The following is a 21,679-nucleotide window of genomic DNA, read 5'->3' on the forward strand; positions in this document are numbered from 1 at the left end:
CCCATCAGCAGAAGGCCTGAATAGAACAAAAGGGAAAAGGCTGACTCTCCTTGGACTAAGGGAGAACTCCTGTTTGACTGCCTCGAGCTGGGAAATTGGTCTTTTTCAGCCTTCAGACTGAAACAGAGGCACTTCCTGGGTCTCGAGTCTGTTAACTGCAGATCTTGGCACTTGTTAACCTCCATAATTACATGAGCCAATTCCTTACAGAAAATCTCTTTCTCTTTATACATATGTATACGTTGTCCCATATACCATAGGACGTTGGTTCTGTTTCTCTGAACCCTGATTAATACAGATTTGATTTAGTGTGCTGTGATGGAAGGGATGGGACTCTGAAAGACTCTGAAGACTCTGAAAGACTCTGAAAGGCATAATTTGTGTCAACGAAGGGTCATGCCAGTATAAAACTGTAGGGATCCTGACTGTCAGGTAGCGTCTTTTCTAGCAGTCTCCACCTCAGTACCTAATACTGAACTTTTTGTATAATGGGCTTCTTCAAGGAGAAGATTATTTCATAGTCCTTTGTTATGTGAAATATTTTTAAATCAAAGAAAAGAGTAGAAATCAATTGTTAAAAAAAATCATATCCAAAGTAAGGCTAAATTTTGCCAGAACCAATTTTGCCCACCTAACAGGTGCTAATGAACGCATGATGACATCTACTGGACAGAATAATTTTGTAAACTTCAAGGACCTGTCTCCAAACACATGAAGCAGGGAAACTAGTTGTAAGGCACACCTCTTGCAATTGTTAATTAAAGCAATAGTTACTTATTGTTTTAATTTTATGAAGAGTTGAACACCTCCAACATATTGAATTATGTAAGGTTTGCCCTATTTTTAAAAGAAAATTCAATTTTGGAACATAAAGTGCATTTTAATTTACATACTATGAGTTACACAACTTTTTAAAATGCTAATTCCTAATGTTTAAAAATATTTGAATGCTTTAAAAATTTTCACCCCAAAATACACCATATTTAAAATATATCTAAAGGTGAGATCTTAACCTACCATTAGCCATATCGTTAACTAAAAACCTTAACTCCTTCCTGCACACACAGACCAAAACTCCTTTGTGGTGAGACCAACGGCTACATTTCACTGCTTTGATTCACATGTGTTACTTCACACAGGCTGGACTGGTTTGAAGAACTGACTATTTTTTAAACTGTTGGAAACTCCATCTAAATCTTTAACGGATGGGCTCTTAATAAAACAAAATAGTTCTGTAACAAGAAAAATAAGAAATTTCAAGTATATTGTGTTTAAATATTACAGAACTTGCTTATATGAGATTAAATACCCACCATCAAAAGCCTTGGAGCTCTTCCCAGCATCCACTTCATTAGGTTTCTGGGTCTCACTCAGAGCTGACAGGGCCGGGCACTTTCCTAACTGCTCCCTGCCTTTCTACCGCCCTTGCTGTCTCTCTTGTCTTTCAATGGAGGCTAAATAGTTTAAAACATGCCAAAATCTGTAAATTATATTTAGTTAATAATTACAACTATAAACTTTTAAGAAAGTTTATAATTATAAATAGGTAGAAATACCACAGGCAAATCCAACTCAGTACAACTAATTAAAATTACTATTCAGTGCTAATGTTGTTCCTAAGTTCTGAAGTAGCTCAATTATTTTTCATCTGCAACAAAATATTTCATTTACATTTTTACCACAACTAGGTATAACCTGTAAGGAAGGAAAATACATTCCCTCTTCACTAAAGCATCCCAGGTCAAAAACTCTTAGGAATTTTACTAATTCTAAAAAGACTCAAGACAAGGCAGCTACTGTCCATGTGTGGTGGGCCACCTATAGGAGCCAATCCAACTGAAAGGGAGAAACACATGGCTGGAAAGAAATAACTAGGTTTAAAACGCATTTTCCTTGGGACTAGTCTTTAGATGAGTGGATTTACCCCGACGTGACTCAGCACCACTCCCGTCGCTCACCAGTCCAGCATTTCTTAATGCTACTGCACTAGGTTCACTGACACCTGTTGTGCCAGGCCAGTAAGATTTCAAATCCTGAAATAAATATTTATTCCAAATAATACGAGCAAATTCTTACTTCTCTGGCTGCCAGACTCTGTTATAAGCACTTCACTCATGTTAACTCATTTAATTCTCAAACCAGCCCTAGGGAAGTAGGCACAGAGAAGTCAAGTTACTTGCCTAAGGTCACAGCTAGTAAGTGACAGATATTAGCTGTTTCTATTATAACACTAGTTGGTGTTCTGTAAGAAAAGCTGTGAACGCTATCTGTTCAAGGCACCGACACAGAAGCATCTAAGCTTTCCAAGCCTCATGAGGGATCTGGTTAGAGATGGAGCAGATAAGAAGAGGAAGTTATGAGCCAATATGAATATGAGTGGTGCGCTGTCCCCCACTGTGGCAGAGGGCAAGAAACCCAAACCTGTCATCAGCACCATGACCCACACAACTCGCTTTCCGCTGAGATGAATAAAAATGCGAATTGATGGGGACATGTTTGAAAGCAGAACACTGAGAAAACTTTTTTCACAACACCTGAATAACTGAAGTTAAAGTATTCTCTTCCTCAGCCAGCATAATAAGCAACTTTGCATTTATGAAGGCCAGCCAAACTCTACATTTATTTTATGGAAGACTGACTTTCTCTATACAGTTAACTTTTCAATAGACCTTTCTATAACCAAGTGATACAGAAAGGACATAAGGAAGTTGTGACACACATTATTTATTGCTATAATATTTGAATGTTCACTTATAAAGTACATTCATTGGCCACATAACGATGTTTCGGTCAAAGACAGACCATATAGACGACGGTGGTCCCATAAGATTAGTACCATACAGCCTAGGTGTGTAGTAGACTATACCATCCAGGTTTGTGTAGGTACACTGTGATGTTTGCACAATGACGAAATCGCCTAACTACGCATTTCTCAGAACGCATCCCCGTCGTTAAGCGACACATGACTGCATAGTGACAGGTACACTGCTGAAATTAAAGTAAGGAAAAAATAGTAATAACTCATGCTTAAGAGATCGGTTTTCTGCACTAAGGAGTTTGTTTTTCCATGCACTATCATTTTTCTGTCTTTCATGCACTAAGTAAATTTTATGCTTTAGATAACTAACCATTCACATAAACAGGGATCTAAGGATCTACTAGGTTTAAAAGAAAAAAGATAGTAAGCAAATAAGAATTAAATATACAGAGGAAAAAAAAAAACAACTCCAGAGAACAGCTCTACTCCTCTGATAGCTGTGTAAAATGTCTGTCCACAGTCAAATGAGACTGGACAGACGGACTCCAGGAGTACCAAGACACCCAGCCACTTTCCACCAAGGAGGTTAGGTCTTGAACCACAAAGGTGTGCCTTGCTGCAAAAAAGCAAAAACAGTTTAACCCTTTTTCACATTCACTTTCTGTGTTGACAAGTGCAAAAGATGCAGGAAATAGCCTTTACCCTCAGGAAGATCCCTACCTCTCCCAGCTCTATCAGGGCTGTAAAGAGTTCTCTGTGTAGACACGAAACCAGAGCTGTCTTCCCATGGTACAGTGTGGGGGCTTCCCTGGCAGCTTGAGGATAAGAGCACTAGAGTCTATACTCCAGGACCTGGGGGCCTTTCATGGGGCACTAAAGTGAGACTATAGAGTGATGAGGCTGAGTTCCATGTGCTACACACAAAAGTAAGAGTCATTACTTGATGTTCATAATTTCTATGCCACCAATTATATTATGATTAAGACGCTAAGTAGGGCCGGTCCCGTGGCTTAGCGGTTGAGTGCACGTGCTCCGCTGCTGGCGGCCCGGGTTCGGATCCCGAGCGCGCACCGACGCACCGCTTCTCCGGCCATGCTGAGGCCGCGTCCCACGTACAGCAACTAGAAGGATGTGCAGCTATGACGTACAACTATCTACTGTGGCTTTGGGGGGAAAAAAATAAATAAATAATACTTATAAAAAAAAAAAGACACTAAGTAAATGTGTGACCTGTGAAAATGTGAAGGCTTATAACCACTTCTATAGGCTGATCATACAGGGGATAGAAAACAGCATCTTTAAGTTATTTCCAACTAAGAAATTCTGTAATGATATGGATTTATTTCAGACCCGTGTACAAGCTGCAAACATTTTATTCTTGTTTCATCATTTGTTCATAGTCAACTACACAATAACTTCATCCATAATTTGGCCTGACTGGCATTATAGTCGATTCAGAATCCTTGAAAATATTTCAAGTTTCTTTTTTTCTTTGACTATCTCATTTAATCCTCACAACCACCTTTTGAGATAGGTACACTTGTATTCTCTTTACACAGTTGAGGATACTGAGTCCCAGAACAATTAAGTAACTTGTTCAAGGTCATAGAACTATTAAGTGATAGAGCTTTATAGCAGTTTTAACTAATCTTAAAATATCTGACAATAGTTATAGCTTTGGGCCTCCAAGGTTTTAAAAAAGTCACTGCAAAAGGTAAAATTTTTAAGACTAGAAATTCACAATGACTTAGCTACTACATCTATAGTTAAATTTGTATACATACCTCACTGAAAAGGCTTCCATTAACATATGAAATCCAGAGTTTCCAGAAGTTAGGCAGCTGACTTAAAACAAGCTTGGTCAATTTTTCAACAAATGCCACCCGGTGGGGAGTTTTGTACCTCCATGCTAAGGGGGAGAAAGAATAAAATACTATAAATACACTCTTTAATCAGGAATAGAAACCTGTTTGAACATATTGCTGCTCCACCACCTAAAAATGTGTCCCACTCTGGCTGCAGAGCTTTAATTTGCTGATAGACCAATATTTCCTTTTTCACATCATACTACCAACACCTGCCAGCACAGAGAATACACGTTAAGCAGAGGTCCCTGCTTTCCTCCATGGGGACGGGCAGACGGGTCAGGAAGGCACAGCAGCAGAAGTGGGGAGGACTACATTGAGGGGGATGCTTTTGGCTTTTCAACCTTGTTGTCTTCAGGATGTTATACTTCTCTTCAAAAAGTCATGCCTTCAGACAGCAAAGTAAGGCAAAGGAAGGGTTGCCCTGCCCCCATAATTAAATGGAAGGCCACTATCAACCTGTTAGAAATGCCAGTATGCATCCTACGTGGTAAAAATTCAGTGAGGAATCAAGTTATCATAAAGGAACATATTCAAGCACAATCATGTAATGAATAACTCTTCCCATAACAAAGAAATTTGAGAAAAAATAAAAATATTGAAGCCTCTTGGGTTACATATCATTTAATGAAGTTATTATAGTAAGTGGGAAATAAGTTCGTAAGGGTTTCTCACGGGAAGAATAAGTTCATAGGAATAAACACAAATGCAGTAGTTCAGTGAACATCAGTCATGTTCCAGCCTATTCCTTCTCCATCGCACTCTTTCCTGTTCCACTGCCCTCCATGCCCCACTTCCTGGCCCTGCTGTTCTGTTTCACAGCCTCCAGCAGGAGCAGGGCAGAGGCATCCCCACTGTCCAGTTTCACAGCAATGATCAGGACACTTCCAGGGTCAACCTTCTGACTTCTATTCAGCAACTTCAAAGACTGGTCAGGGGAGGGGACTTTCATTAACTCCTTCATCAACTACCAGCTTCCCTTTAAAATACTCCTAGGCAGAAAGTTTTATTGCTATTATTATTGTCATTATTATAGTGGGGGAAGGGTGGATTTTATTTATTCTAAAATGTTTAATAATTTTCTAAATAGACAATGTCTGGTTAGAAAAGAAAACTTAAAAAGTGTACAGTGAAAAGTCTACCTTCCACCCTCATGCCCCATTGCCCAGTTCCCAGCTCCAGCCCTAAGAAACCACTGTTATCAGTTTCTTGTGACTCTTTCTGAAATGTCTTTTATATACACAAGTAAATATAAACATGTATTCTCCCCCCACCCAAATGCTGTGTTACACAAATGAAAGCATACTAAACACAGTCTTCTGACTCTTGGCTTTTTTTCTTTTAACAATGGATCCTGGAGTTCTTCCATATTCATACATAAAATGATTCCTCTTTTTCTCCCCACAGTTACATAGGAGTTCATACTGTGAAGGTATCATAATTTAACAAGTTTCCTTGTAATAGACAAGACCGTTTCCAATCTTTTGCAGCTAAAAATAATGCTTCAAACAATAACCTTGTACCTACATCATTTAGCACATGTGCAAATAAAAGTGTAGGATAAATTCTCAGAACAGGAAGTGCTGGGTCCAAGAGTACATGGAGGTGCAGTTTTGATAGGTATGATTAAATTGACCTCCACAGGGCTTCTTTACACACCCACCAGCAATACATGGAAGTGGCAGCTTCCTTATAACCTCACCAATGAACAAACCAAATACACAAAACCCAAAACAACAAACACCTGGGGTTTTTGCCAAACTGATATCTCATTGTAGTGTTATACTGCCTTTTTAATTTTTATTATGAGTGAGGCTGAGTACCTAAGTATCTATTCATATGCTTAAGAGCCACTCAGGCTTCCTTTCTGCAGCCTGTAGAGCCTCTTTATTTATGAGGCATATTAGCCCTTTGTCTATGTTATGCGCTGTGGAAAAGCTTTAAATTCAGCTGTGACATATGTGAAAGGCATGGTTCTTCATTGAGGGGCACACTGTTAACCTGTACTTGGTCATTCAGCCACTATTTATTGAGTGTCCACTGCGTGCTAATCCTGCGGCTGTACCCCAAGTCCTGTCTATGGTCCTCACCACTCACACTGAACAGGGCAGGTCGCCATCTCACAGAGCCTATGGCTGAGCGGACAGCCAATGAGGGGAGGCCCAATCGCATATGACATGAGTCTCACGAGATGTTTCATCTGGAGACAGAGCTGAAACAGACAAACTAAATACAGATACATACTAACTGTTTTCCAAATAGCAGACAGCACACTACACAGTGTAAGCCCCAGCCTGGTATGTCGTAGGCCAATGACAAGGTAAGAAATAGGACAAGAAAACCTAAAAACTGAAGCATTGAAAGACCCGCCTCATATGGTAGCAAGCAGACTCTTACATTGTATCTTCCCCAAAATTAGTGTTTCAAAAGATCTGAGCTCCTCCTTGCAGCTATACTGACCATTATTTTGTATACCCCTATTGTGAGAAACTCATCTGGTGTCCTTATGTCACAGATTCTTTGCAGGGCTTGTTTTCTAGGAAATTAAAGTAAAAGCAACATAAGCTAAACCCAAGTCCTCGTTGGCTCTGAAGTTGGACAATCTCTTTGTGTGGTCTGGCCTAGCTTACCACACATCCATGTATTCCACACACACACATATTCTACATACACAGACCACTTGGTCTCAAAGATCAGTCTGTCATGGAGAATGCCTCTATTCCAAAGAAAAATACGGGATACTGCCTTTTCACCAATTTAAAAGAAAAATCCTTTTTAAAAACCACAAAATAAAGTAAACTCAGCTTCTCTCTTGTTAAATCCATTAATTAATAAGTATTCTAATTGAAATGATTTTATAATAGGGAAAGTATTTGGACAGTTATAAATAAAAACATAACAAACCAACTCCAAAAGTCTTCCAAAAAGATTCCTTCAGCTGAATCTTTTTATGGCAGATTAATCGGTAAAATTATTTTGTCTGAGTTCACCATAGTATGGAGCGTTAATGTAGCTGCTAAACAGCATCGCCAGACAATCACTCTAAGCTGGAAGTCCTGCAATTACTCAAATGTGCTGGCACTCAATCTTCAAGGTTCTTGAAAAACAGACAGGTTACTGTAGCCTCCTGCTCAATGGTAGAGAACACTTCTTAGTTTGTGTTTCATTTGATCTTTCTATTATTAGCACATTCTTTATCCCTATCTATGTATGTATGTAATTAGAGTCCTTTTCCCCCATTCCTTCTAAGTCTAATTCATCCAAATTCTGATAATTATAATTGAAAAATCACTTTGGATTTTCTTTTTTACCGAATCCAACATGTCCTAGTTAAATTCGCACATGTTGTATCACCCACAGAAAAACTTCAAGAGTTATTTCCTAAGACTGACGAAAAGAACTAAGAGGATATGGCAAAAATGTCCAATTTTTTTTGATGAAAATCATAAAGTATGTAGTCTCATAAATTTTGCTTTGATCACAAAGTCGAGAATGAGCTTCCTCAACTTTATTCATTCATACCGATTGTTTACTGAAAGCAATCCTTCATGATGTTCCAATTTCAAGTAATAATTTTAGGGAAATTAAACTTGAATTATTTTACTTCTACTTCTAGCCATGCTAGAAGGACTGGATTTGACCTCTGGTCACAAAGAACTAGAAAACTGGGAGAAAAAATATATATAAAAACAACTGTTTTCACACATTGGACAACAGGTGGTACAGGACTGTGACCCCTAAGGGAAGGGACACATGTGCTGAGCCCACCATTGCCCTGGCTTAAGCCCTGCAGACAGTTTCTAGACAACAGAGGCAAAGGGAAGAGGAACCTAAACAAACCTCATTGGCCATTCTGAGTTGGAAAGATGGAGTTCAGGGAGGCGAAGGTGAAGGGAAAATACAGGGAAAAGCCCCGAGAGGAGGGAGGAGCTACACAGAAAACCAGCTCCAAAAATCTGCATAAGAGTCTGAAGTCTTTGCTGAGTACTAGGTCATGCACACATAGAGTGAAACTTCACAAAGCCAGACAAAGAACAATCAGGGAACTGTAAAGCCAACAATTCCCAGAGATCACACAGGGCAGGGAGACCTTCTAGCTCTGAAGAGCTGGAGGGAATACTCCCCATCAGTTACCTGGGCCATTCAGTAGAGACCCAAGAGATCATGTCTCAGCAGTGGGGCTGAAGTATCCCTAGAACAAAGGCTACTCTAAACACCTTCTTTAGCAAACTCAACAACCAGCCTTGAATGGATCAAATTTATCTGTGAGTAACTGATAAAACACAGTTTAGCAGTCTCTAAAGGAAGACAACCAAACCCAGACACTCAACAATGAACATCCACAGTGTCTAGGAAACAATTAAAAATGATAAGCCATGCCAAAAGGCAGAGAAATGTGAATCATAACCAGGAAGCAGAAGAAAAATTACTCAATAGTAACAAATCCAAAAATGACACAGATGACAGAATTAACCAATAAGGACAATGTTCCAATATTTAAAGGAAAACATGAAAATAATGAGGAGAGAAAGGGAAGATACTTAACCAAATGGAACTTCTAGAGATGAAAATTACAGTAACTGAAATTTTTAGGTTAGACACTGCAGATTAAAGATCAGAGTAGTTGAAAGCATAGCAGTTGACCCTATAATGAAGCACAGAGTGGAAAAAGTGGGGGAGAGGGTACAGAGCCTCAGTTATCTATGGGATAATATACTAGCCTAACATACAAGTAATTGGAGTCCCAGAAAAGGAAGCAGAACAGAAAAATATTTGAGAAAATTATGGCCAAAAATTTTCCAAAGTTGATGAAAATTTTTAGAATTTGATCAAATAAATCCAAGAAGCTGGACAAAAACCCCCAAAGGATAAATTTCAAGTAAGATGATATAATTCATTACACTCAGCCTCAAATATAATTTCTAACTGATTTAAGCTAACCTGTTAGCAGGTCAACTGGTGGTAGTGAATTACATAAGGATGGGGAAGAGTGAGGTGGAGGGTTTTTAGACCTGATGTTATTATCCTACTAATTAAACGAAGGAAGTATTTTTTAAAAACTCAGGTGGGCTGCACTCCAGGGTCAGACCCTGGCTCTATTTGCTTAGAGGGCTACACTGTATCACAGTGTGCAGAAACAAATAGTGCTGTTCTTTCATTATTTATACCAGCGTTTGCTGGGCTGGGTGGGGAATGGGTTTGGACAAGAAGAAGGAATACTGACAGTTACGGTAGCCCTTCATTTAGTACAAATGAATCATCTAATTTTAAGGTGTTCTTATGATGGACCTTCATTCATACTTATTAATGAAACCTTAGAAAAATTCCCTACTCTACTGCTTGTAAGAATAATATAAAATACTTTAAAGTAAACTTTAGAGGTATTTGAATTTAATATAAAGTAAGGTATTTCTGTTATCTTATTTAGATTTCTTATATGTGTTACTGAGGTTACAAATAACCAGTGACTAACAGCATCGAATTGGTACATGAATGCATTATATCCATTTTATACTTCATATGGGTAAATAAACAATAGGTAAATATCAACTTTAGAAAGTTAAGAAATGTAACAGTTACGATATGAGATGCTTTATCTCAGGAAAAATGATTAGCAATTAACTTATGATTAATTAACAACCAACCCTTCTTTTCAAACGGAATTTTAAAATTCATTAAAAAGGTGTCTATTTCTCTGACTAGTACTGACTACAAAAATTACTTTTGTTGCAAATTTCATCTTAAAGATGTTCTCACAGAATTTTTTCTGTGGTATACTTTAAAAAATTCAACCACAAAAAAAATGAAACTAGACTTTAATTAAGTATGTTAAATAAACACTGACCTGTGCCCAATGACTTATTAAAAAATCAAATAGCATTTCTTTAATGTACAATGGAAAACGCATTTTAATTATTTAAATATAATTACTGGGTAGTTAATAAGTAGAAGAGATGATGGTTGGTAATACTTAGAAGCAGTAACACAACTAATTATGGAATTTTCCAAGAGAAAATGTTCGAAATTATACAAATACAAATTTAAAAGACAAAGTGGGGATAGAGATACTTACTATCATCTCGACCAGACTGAAAGCTGCTGCCCCGCTTCAGTGATGCTGTCTGACTGAGATGACTCAACACTGAGGGACGCACATCGTTATCCAGATCCATCATGGGACTGTGAAGGCCTGGAGTACCTGGAAGACAGAGGCGACATTTCCATATATTGTACATGTTCTTATTTAGTTGATCTAATGGACTATTTCTCTGAGTTATTTCTTGCTCAATTGTTCCATTCTTTTAACTAAATCATTTACTAAGTAAAATCAAAAATATCTTCTCTGAATAGCTTTTAAAAGTCATTCCTACATCTTCTTTATCCATTCATCTGTTGATGGGCACTTAGGTTGCTTCCAAGCCTTGGCTATTGTGAATAATGCTGCAAAGGTTACCAGACGGGAAGGGGGTGGCGGGAGGGCAAAGGGTTAAAAGGGCACATATGTATGGTGACAGATGGAAACTAGACTTTTGGTGGTGAAGAAAATGCAGTCTATACAGAAGTTGAAATATAATGATGTACACCTGAAATTTATATAATGTTAGAAACCAATGTGACCTCAACAAGATAAATTTTTAAAAATTTAAAAGAAAAAAAGAAGGAAACTCATCCCATCAAGCAAAAAGAAAAGTCATTCATTCTCACCATGACAGATTTGGAGGATTCAATCCATTACTTTAGCTTAATATACAGATGTAACAAACCGTGGAGAGAAACTTATGTATCATTTTAGAATGAATGTTAGGCAAAACCGGGAGAGTGGCGGTGACGGTGGGGTGGGGGGTTTCTATAAACATAAAAATCAGGATGAGATCATTTTTTGAAAAACAACTTGGCCCTTGGAAACAAAGTCATGGAGTCCTGACTCTCTTTCAGTGGCGCACACTTGTAGCATAAATCTTTGACTTCTCCCTTAAAATTTAAATCCCCCAAAATCCCACAACTTCTTTCTTTGGGATATGGGATTTGATTCCCTATTTCTATTCCATATGCCAGCCACCCAGTTTGGATCCTTTTCACCTCACACTGTTAATATTCCAGAAGCCTAACATTTCAAGAAATTCTCTCTTTATCGTCCTGAGTTAATATTATTGAAATATTGCTTTAATTCTTTTCTCAGAAGTCTTCCAGAAAACTCTCAGAATTTGAACCTAATTACCCTAAGAACCAGGAAACATTTTTTCTAAAATGGATCTCAAGATCTATTAGGAATGGAATCCTATGCCGCTAAACGAGTTAATAATAAGTCGTTGGCTTTAAATGCTAAAATTTGCCTTTTACAGGCGCCTGTAACCACTACTCTGAGCCCTTTAGCTGAGCATTCAAAGATCTTCAAAACTGAATTCAATAAACATTTACAGAGTATTTACCATGCATAGGACACTTAAATATTCTCCCTATGAAAATGCATCTTACATTTTCCTGCCTTACTTCCTATCCTTTCTACCTGAAAGGCCTTACTCACCACCTTCTCTATCCACTTAAACGCTCCTTAAAAATGCAACTTAAATTACAGCTACTCCATGAAGTCACCTCTTACTATTCCAGCTCAAAGTGTTATCTCTCTTCCCTCCGACAGCAGTTAAAATGTACATAATTTAGTTGACTTGAATTCTACCTTCTGTTGTTCATTTACAGTTAAGTATCGCCCATCTCCAAATCAGAATACCATCTTCTCAGGGATAAGGATTAAATATTACATCTCTGTCCACAGTCACTGGACCTTCTGCAAATAACTCCCTCAATATATTGAGTGACTGACATTAAATTATTTAATAAGAACTTTATTCCTTATTTTATAACTTAGTAGAATATTAAAAGCTTATAGATTTGTTTTCAGGTGCAAAAGATAAAACACATTTATAAAATAATAATTTTATGCCACTGATAATGTGAGGTATTCAATAACATTGAACATGTATTTATTCAGCATCTCTTATGTACCAGGAACTGCAGGCCCTGGGGATAAGGTGATGAATAGGTAAGACCTTGCTCTCAAGGGGTTTACACTCTGGTGGTGGAGGCAGAAAATAAAGGAATAAATATAGTAAAAAGTGCTATGGAGAGCCTGCTTTCATGGCCTCCTCCTATCAGGAGCCACTCAACATGACACAATATGAGCTGTCTCCTTGTATCCTCACAAATTCTACCAGGTAAGTTTTATAGAAACAGAAATTAAATCATTTGAATAGATTTCTTAGTGGGAAAGAATTTTACTGAACAGTTACTGTGTTTGAACTACTGTGCTAAATGCCTTATTTACACACATTTCTACTTTGGAAAACATTATGTCTAAGATAAGAAGTATAATTCAATATTTCAAAATGACAAAGTAAATGATATATGATACAGAGTAAGAAAATATAGTGAAGAAATAATATTTTTTATAACTGATTTTTTTCACATTAAAGAGGAAGTTGTGGAAGCTTTAATGATTTATGACATTTTCCTTTGAAAAGTTTAGATAGTGGCCACTGCTATGAATTATAGAATTCAGGAAATTCAAAATACCAATTTCTGACATACTTTAATAGGAAACATAAAGGGGCCCAAACTTAACATAACATTAAATATTTATAATAAAAATTTATAATTTATATAAAAAGGTGCAAGAAGAGAATGCTTTAATTTAAAATGTTACAGGTTACTCTTGAAGGTTTCAGGACTATAAATTTTTGATTAAGAAGGAAAACACTTCCTCGTTTCCTAAAAATATATATCATTCCTATAAAAACACAATTATCATTGTTTAAGTAGATCCTCAGAAAAAGTTTTTCCCCATACATTGTGTTTACAACTTTAATTTAAATGGTTTAAGATTAAGTCATTTATGTGGTTTAATTTAAGTAAATCTTGAATTTTGAAACTGTCAGAAGATTGATTTTTCTTTCCTTTTAGTAACAGAAATTGTATTGAGAATATGCTTTTCTTCTCCTAGAAACCATATCACCATTTTCTGTGATATCAGGAAAAGAAAGTTTAACATGAACTAATTTCTTAATTGGTAGTGTCGAATTACCAGCAAGTATACTGCAGCAGCAGGGAGCTAAAAGAGCACATACACTCTCAGGACTAACCAGCATCTGGAACACATCTGTAAGATGCATTTCTGCTGAGGGACCAGAAGATGGCGCCTCCGCACTGCACACAAAGACACAGCCCCACAAACTGAACAGTGGGCATCAACTCAGAAATGCATTTCTCCTCCTGACATTCTGCTCCTTTTTTCTGTGAAAGAAAAGTCTTACGATGAGTTATTTTACATAGAATTAGAAGGATTATCCTTTGAAGAGAAAATTAACTAAAAACATCTTAAATCTCAGTTGTCAGAAATCATTTACTATCAAGTGTCGGAAAAAATACCTGGAGGATTCTGACACTCCTTTTAAACTTCAATTATATGACTTGGCACTTATACCCCACAAAATTATTACAAGTATGAAGTGGTTCTGATAATAAGTAAGCATTACTATAAAAGAACAAAAAAAGATGAAAAAAACAATTTCTGTAACATATAAAATCAGCAAAAGGTTTTAAAATATCTTACAAGAAATCAGTTTATTTTCTCTTGATTCTTTTACCTCACAATATGACAGCAATATCTCCTGATGTGTTTCAGAGAAATATATACATTATATAATACATACGGTTATAAATGAGAATAATTAGGAAATTTCATAATGTCATGCTCTGATCTACACGCAGATCATGAGCAACTGAAACCATGTTACTTAGTCAATTTTCCCTGAAAACCTCAAGTACCTGCCCCTGATAGCCACCTGAGGGTGGTGTTCAACTGTATCCTTCAATTTCAGGTTTTCACTAGAACATTAGCTTGCAATAGGACATTTTGCAGGTGACAGAGACTAAAGGTTTTGTAAAATTGTGTTTGTCTTTTTCAAACTTAATACTGCATTAATATGTTATGAGAGGTCATTCGTTTTCTTGACAGTAAATTTTCTCTAGAAATGAACTGGTCCTATGATTTTTTCTAGGTAGAAAATTTTTAAAAGCCTTTTATCAAACAGGATTACAGCCTTGATGAAAAGGTTATCACTTTCTGCCTTCCTTTGTGCTAATACTAGTAAACTGTTCCCTCTATTTGAAATTGGGGCAGGGACTGATTCCACTCAAGGTTCTCACGCTGCGCAGCTGGTATGGGTTCTACAGCTGGTTTGAGGAGTCTACCTGAAAAAGTCAGAGCTTAAAGCTATGAAATTTTTAAAGTCTTTTTTAGCTGTAAAATTCTGATTCTATGATACAAAGTTTAAATCACCACTGAGAACAAAATGAAAAACATGCTTATTCAGCTCAGTATTCCTGTAACTTAGGACACTGATCAGTGGAGCAATCTAAATGTACAGAAGGCCTGCCTCACACAGAGAGCACAAGTGAAAATTAAGCCTTAAAAGGAAATTACAGCAAGAAAATATTAAAGGCGACAAAAAAAGTAACACTGAAAACTTCATCTGTGTTTCATAATATTTGTTATTATGGACCTTATAGCTCGGCTATTTTAAAGACACTAAGTGGAGTAACCAATAAACACACTCAAATGAATAAGTGCTTATGAGATCAGATTTGGCTGTACTCTGTCCAAGTTCTCTGAGGAATAACTACAGGGTAGAGATTACTCTGGAGACAAAATTGCAAATGGGAACACACCCAATAGCATGAAAAACCATCACTATAGGATTTCCAATTCTAAAATCCTATGTAGCATTGTAGGAAGAATGATACAAACAAAATTCTGGAACTAAATATTCTGAGGGTATAGCTATATCTTCTAAATTCCACAAACTAGTGTCTGAGTTACAATTTTACCATTATATCAAAGAAAAGATACATATCTTACCTACAGATGCTTGGAAGAAGCATCTTGGAAGAAAAACTCCTTCAAACATTAAAAAAAATTTTTGAGTAAATTTCTTAATTACTGACAATCAAGAGTCAATATTTTGTTTCTCCAGTTAAACAAAGCTTCTATAACACACTGCCAGCATTCTCAACAGGAACCCCTTTCCTAATTCTGAGTATGCAGGAGAAATTTAACAGATTATAAACAAACATAAAATTAGAAAAATCATTTTTGGAATACTATATATACAAAACAGAAATTTTGTTTTAATATGGGAAAAACGGAAAGTTTATTTTCACAAGTTGCATAAGTTATGTTCTTCAAAACACTAATAAAACAATCCTAGTCACTTAACTAAAAGAATAAAAGCTGCAGTGTACAAATAATCAACAGTTTAAAAAGTATTACTTCTCTAAGAGAAAATAAACTATCCATCTTTCACAATTTGCTGTTTCACATTTGCTATATTTTTCCAACAGTGAGATAAAAAGCTTCAGCTTTATGCTAACCTATAGATCTGGAAAGATCTTCCACAAAGCTCAAAAACTTAGGATTTACATTAAAACTCCGATTCCTACAGAAAACTGATAATGACTTTAAGAAGACTTTACAGAAAATGCTTATTATACCTAGTATTCCATAAGACTTCCAAGAAGCCTTATCACAGATCAGTCAAATCCTTTCAACTCAAGCCGTGCAAGTGTTCCCTGTTTTAAATGCAAATGGGAGTCACTATTTGTTTAACAGACCCCATACAACATAAAGGGCAGAAGAGACCTTTCTTAGGGGCCTGCAGATGTGGAGCCAGGTGAATAAGTTTACTATGTTTTCTCATCCTCGTGCCTGCTGCAGAAGTTTTCTCACAGTCTACAATAGTGTTGGGAACACTGATCTATGGCCCCTGGACTCTCAAAAGGGAGGCCGACTTCCTCACCGCCCTTAAACACCTTTGAACACATTTTCCTGTGCACAGCCGGCCCTTGTCCTGCACTGCAGCCCGACCACCCACTGTTGCTTGTTGACCAAACACATGGGGCCAGGAGCCTCCACGGACACAGGCAAGACGGGATTCCTTTCAAGCACACCACAGAGAAGAATTTCAATGCCAAAGCTGGGGGCCAGGGGCAAGCATATCAAGACAGAATTACAAATTCCTCACAAATTAGGCCTGTGTCAACAGACAAAAATGTCCTTTTTGATCTTATGCTTCTATATAAAGTTACTATAGGGGCATTTCTTCAATTTAAAGGGGATCATTTAATCTAAATTAAATGAAGGAGACATATTTAAATACTCCTGTTAACCTCACTTCTTTAGAGTGTCAGAATTGTCCTTAGCAGGTTCCAGGCAACAATTCTGATGTGTATTTTAACATCATTCAAAACAACAGTTGAAAAGAGGAAATACATTTTAAAAGCAAAACTACAGGTGTGGACTTTGAAGAAGCATTTATTAGCTAAAGTTGGCTACATAAGCAAGAACCATATATTTGTAATAAGCTGGACAGGTGAATAACCAAAACAAAATTATTTATGCTTTTATTAAAGTACTGTACTTTTTTTGCAGTTATATATAGATTTAGGTAGAGAAAACATGCTCAGAATATATAAGTAATACAATTATTAAAAAAATGATATAATAGAGAATTAAAATATTTGTAATAACGAATATTTTAAAATTACCAGTTAAAGCTAACATTCAATGTGTGCTTGACATTAATTGTCAAAAGTTTTTTCTCTTAAGGACAGTGGACGTGGTGTAGACATGCAATGGCTCCCAGCTGCCAGCAGTCTTCTTCCAGATGTACAGTTAAGCCAAGACAGCAGAAGAGAACCGGCCACTAGGGCAACAGATTGCAAAGGTCCTCTTAACATAAGCCTTGCTGGCCTGTCTGATCTAACAAAGATAGATCATTCACGGTAAGGTGAATAGAATCTAGCACAAAATAAAAGAACAAGTAAAGAGAACTTCATCCGACTCTTCCCTATGACATTCAACAGCGTTAGTTTACCACAGGATGAATGTATGCTCTCAGAAGAGTAAATCGAATTCTCAACTCCTAGGTCACTGACTTCAAAAAACCTGTTTACATTACTAGTATTAATTACTAGTCTTCATTTTCATTTGGAAGCTAAAATCGTCTTTTCAAATTAGATTAAAAAATCAAATATAAAATTATTATACAAAATCTTGCTGATCTGCATTCAGGTAATTAGAACTACTTATATAAACTTATACTACTTCCAAATAACACTGACAATTTCTAATGGATGCACTGTGAATCTAATTCACGGCACACTGAATATCACCTGGCTTGTTTCTCCTTCTGAAAAAAGGACAAATGGGAAAGAAAAATCAGACTACCACTTTGCTAGAGAGAGCTTTTTTTTTTGTTTTTTTTGGTAGGAAGATCAGCCCTGAGCTAACATCCATGCTAACCCTCCTCTTTTTGCCAAGGAAGACTGGCCTTGAGCTAACATCTATTGCCAATCCTCCTCCTTATTTCCCCCCAAAGCCCCAGTAGATAGTTGTATGTCATAGTTGCACATCCTTCTAGTTGCTGTCATAGTTGCACATCCTTCTAGTTGCTGTATGTGGGACGCAGCCTCAACATGGCCAGGGAAGCGGTGCGTCAGTGCACGCCCAGGATCCGAACCCGGGCTGCCAGCAGCAGAGCTCATGCACTTAACTGCTAAGCCATGGGGCCAGCCCTGAGAGAACATTTTTTTAATTGCAATCATAAACTGGTAATTTCTTCTACTTTTCTCTCCTAAATCGACTTAATTCTATATACCCCTTATAGCTTCTAAATCTCAAAGCAAGTGAATAAATCCCACTAGAAGCATTTAAAAGCACTTCACCTTCTAAGGCCAATTAAAAAATATTCTGTAGTCACAACATACAATAGCACAGGTGTGTGGATCAAGCTGGGTTGGGTGATGGACGTCAGAAGGACCTCCGTCCCAGGGAGGAGGAGGAGAATGGAGCCAGTACCGCGCATCTGCACTTGCTGCAGCTGTGCCGCTCCTTCTCTTCCTTTTAAATCAACTTACTGTTCTGGGTTCATACTGTTATGATAAACAGTCAGGAGAGAAACTATTTTTTAAATCTCCAGAAAATAAACTTCATAAAAGAAACTTCCTAATGTACAACCTCATTATAACAACTTTAAAATAAAAATTGTAATTTTATTAAAATATTTAATATATGTTTAACAACATATTTTTACTGTCTTTTTAACCATGGAAATATTTTTATAGTTCCATAGAAAATTCAATGAATCTGCTGCCAGTTAATGGAGGTTGCAATTTAATCCAGCACATAGGAAAGTCTAACTAACCCTGCATTATGGAAATACCAGAATTATATTTATTAACCCCACTAATTAAAAAAACTAATTAAAATTTGTAAAAAAAGGTCATAGCTGTACTTTTTAAATCTCAAGAAAAATATAGTTTATATTGTGTAAATTCACAAAATTGTTCATAAATTGGTAAAATATAATTTATGCACGTATTTTATGAGCTTGAGTTGAAAATATAGCCTTTTTATATCTTAAGGCCATTGGACAAACATAAACATTTTTATTTCAGCAAGCAGTTAATCTAATAATCAGCTCAATGTTAGCACAGCCTCTATTCTTAACCTTTTCTTCTATAATAGACCCACACCTGATGATTCAGAAAAAACCTTCCACGTGTGATATAGCAGCTGTTTTCAGAGAACCTGTGCCTCACGTAGACGTATCTCCTCCTGCTGTGTGACTACTGTCAGGACTCTACTGCTCCCACTCCCACTGGCCCCTGTTGTGCCCTATTCTAACCTGTCCTCCTGGGCAGTCCTAATTAAGCACATATCTGAAAGAGGGGAATAATTACTCCAGGAGCAGGCTGACGCCTTTTCCCTCGAGTTATTAGATATAACTAGCATATATTTTAAGAGTTAAACTCATTTTCAGAACAAAGAAAAAAACACCTTTGAAGGCTACCTTTAAAAATCCCGTTTGAGAATGTCAGTAGGGGGTTAACCAAAGGCTTTTCCTGACAGGAAACCTGAAGACTCAGTCTAATTTTGGACCTATTTCACAGGAATTTTAAGAGACAAATGACACTTCTTATAAGGTGGTAAAAGTTTTCCATGTGCAACAATTCAGGACACAGGGCTGCTTTGAATACAGGGGAACAGAAGCAAAATAGTGCACCAGTTCAGGCTGGAAAAAAACAACCAAACTCTTCCATTAGTATTTAAGCTTTCAAAATAAGTTTTTAAAACGTTAATCTTTATTCTTGTTTTTGTACCCTTTGTCTCCCCTTAGAAAAACCAAAAGATCACATTTGGGCTACAGGGGTAGGTCCTGGAAGAGGAGTGAGGAGTATTTGGGAGACAAACAGCCAAGCAATGTCTGAGGTATAACGGTAGCCTCCCGTCTGTGTCCTAGCGTTCATAATCTGGAAGGCACAGTCTATGAGGTTCAGTCTCTGCTATTACTACAAAGTGCAATCCAGAGAAAGATCTAATGCAGCATTCATAAGAATATTAACCTTATTACCAACTCTGCTGACAAGTGCTTCATACACAAAAGAATCTTTCTTGAAAAAGGTAGCTTTTTAATGTAAGACTATCTCTGAAAATCTATCACCATTTTCTCTGAAGACCACAAGACTAAATACAATTAACATTTTTTCCCTGAACTACCATGTAAAGACTTTAAGACTTTAAAAAAAATTTTATACGTTAATTAGGTTTCTTAAATTTATGCCTAAAGACCAGCTTTACTTAAAAAGACACCAAGAAACCTTTTCCTGTCTGAAATATTTATAGTCTATCTATTTAAAATTGTACTTTATTTCACAAGACCGGCTCAGTTCTTAACCATTGTTCTGCCTGGGGGTCTACTTAAACAATTACAACCAGGTCTCTTCTCCAGTGTTCAAGTCCTAGTACAGATATTATAACAGAAGAACTTACAACTCATTCTTTAGATTTAGAATGCAACAAGCTTTCATTCTGAAAATAGGTTCCTGAGACTACCTAAATACAAGCAACGAGGCTTTATAATGAAGTGCTAGAGAAAATATATGCATTGGCACCATCATATTCATCAAGTTCAGAAACCCTGTTTGATGACATATTTGCTCCAATAATAGAAGACAGAGAGGCGTTGTGGAACTTGCTGTCCTGCCTCACTGGTCCAGAGGTAGTGCAGTCCGGTGGGATGGGGAGAAATCTGCACCACTCACTAGCTCTGCCCCTCCTCAGGACATGCAGAAGCTGGGTTGTCACCTGGCTTCTCTGAGACACCTTTGTCACACGCAAAATAAATCTAAAGTCATCTATTGAACGAGACCATTTCCCAGGTTTCTTCCAGATCTAAAATGTCATAATTATTAGAAGATGACCAATAGAAAGTCCAAATGGTATTTACGAGACCTTCCCCATATTACCTTACATTCACCTTACATTTATATTATATCTAATTAAGACACTCATAAATATCAATTGAGGGTGCATCATGAACAACCAGTTGTAGATTACATAAAAGAAAAATTGTGCTTATTCTCAGCAAACTTATTAAGGCAAATATTTTCTATAAACACACCCACACATATATACACTTATACTATATATAATTATAATCCCTGTGTAAATGTACATAAGTGTACAATAAAGAACATGTGTCCAATGACACATACACGCATTAATGATGACAACCAGAAAAGTATCTAAATGCAAACTGGCCAAAGTGGACCATATTTTACTAATGGCTAATTCTTCCTTTCTAGGAAACACATGTTCTGTCTACATCTATGCCACATTTCATACCATTTGCCTTTGCACTGACTATCAATTAAAAAGCAATGATATCAACGTACTTAGAAAGATACTGGAGATATTAAATTGCTTCTGAATTTGAAAATTAACTGAATATTTGACGATATTAAGAAATTATTTATAATATTTTAGGAAATAATAATGGTCTTTTGGTTGCAGTTTTTAAAAAGCATATTTATCACTGAAAATTACATACTGAAATAATTATGGATGAAATGACGTGATATGCTTCAAAATAATTCAGGGTGAAGGAGAGGGAAGAAACAGGTGAGGGTATAGATAAAATAAGATTGGCTTTGGGTTGAT

General features: G+C 36.7%; 1 protein-coding gene across 8 annotated transcripts in view; it reads right to left on the reverse strand.

Annotated features, from left to right (window-relative positions):
- EXOC2 (exocyst complex component 2) overlaps positions 1-21,679 on the reverse strand; it is a 201,388-nt gene that overhangs the window by 85,154 nt on the left and 94,555 nt on the right. For all 8 annotated transcript variants that reach the window (XM_087437910.1, XM_087437906.1, XM_087437903.1 and 5 more), the window contains 2 exons: positions 10,697-10,822; positions 4,543-4,667 (listed from right to left, as the gene is read on the reverse strand). In XM_087437910.1, coding sequence (XP_087294036.1) covers positions 4,543-4,667; positions 10,697-10,822 — 251 coding nt within the window. The remainder of the gene's footprint in view (positions 1-4,542; positions 4,668-10,696; positions 10,823-21,679) is intronic.

Source organism: Ceratotherium simum, chromosome 13, assembly GCF_057802395.1.
Source record: "Ceratotherium simum simum isolate JZ-2026a chromosome 13, ASM5780239v1, whole genome shotgun sequence".
Lineage (NCBI taxonomy): Eukaryota > Metazoa > Chordata > Mammalia > Perissodactyla > Rhinocerotidae > Ceratotherium > Ceratotherium simum.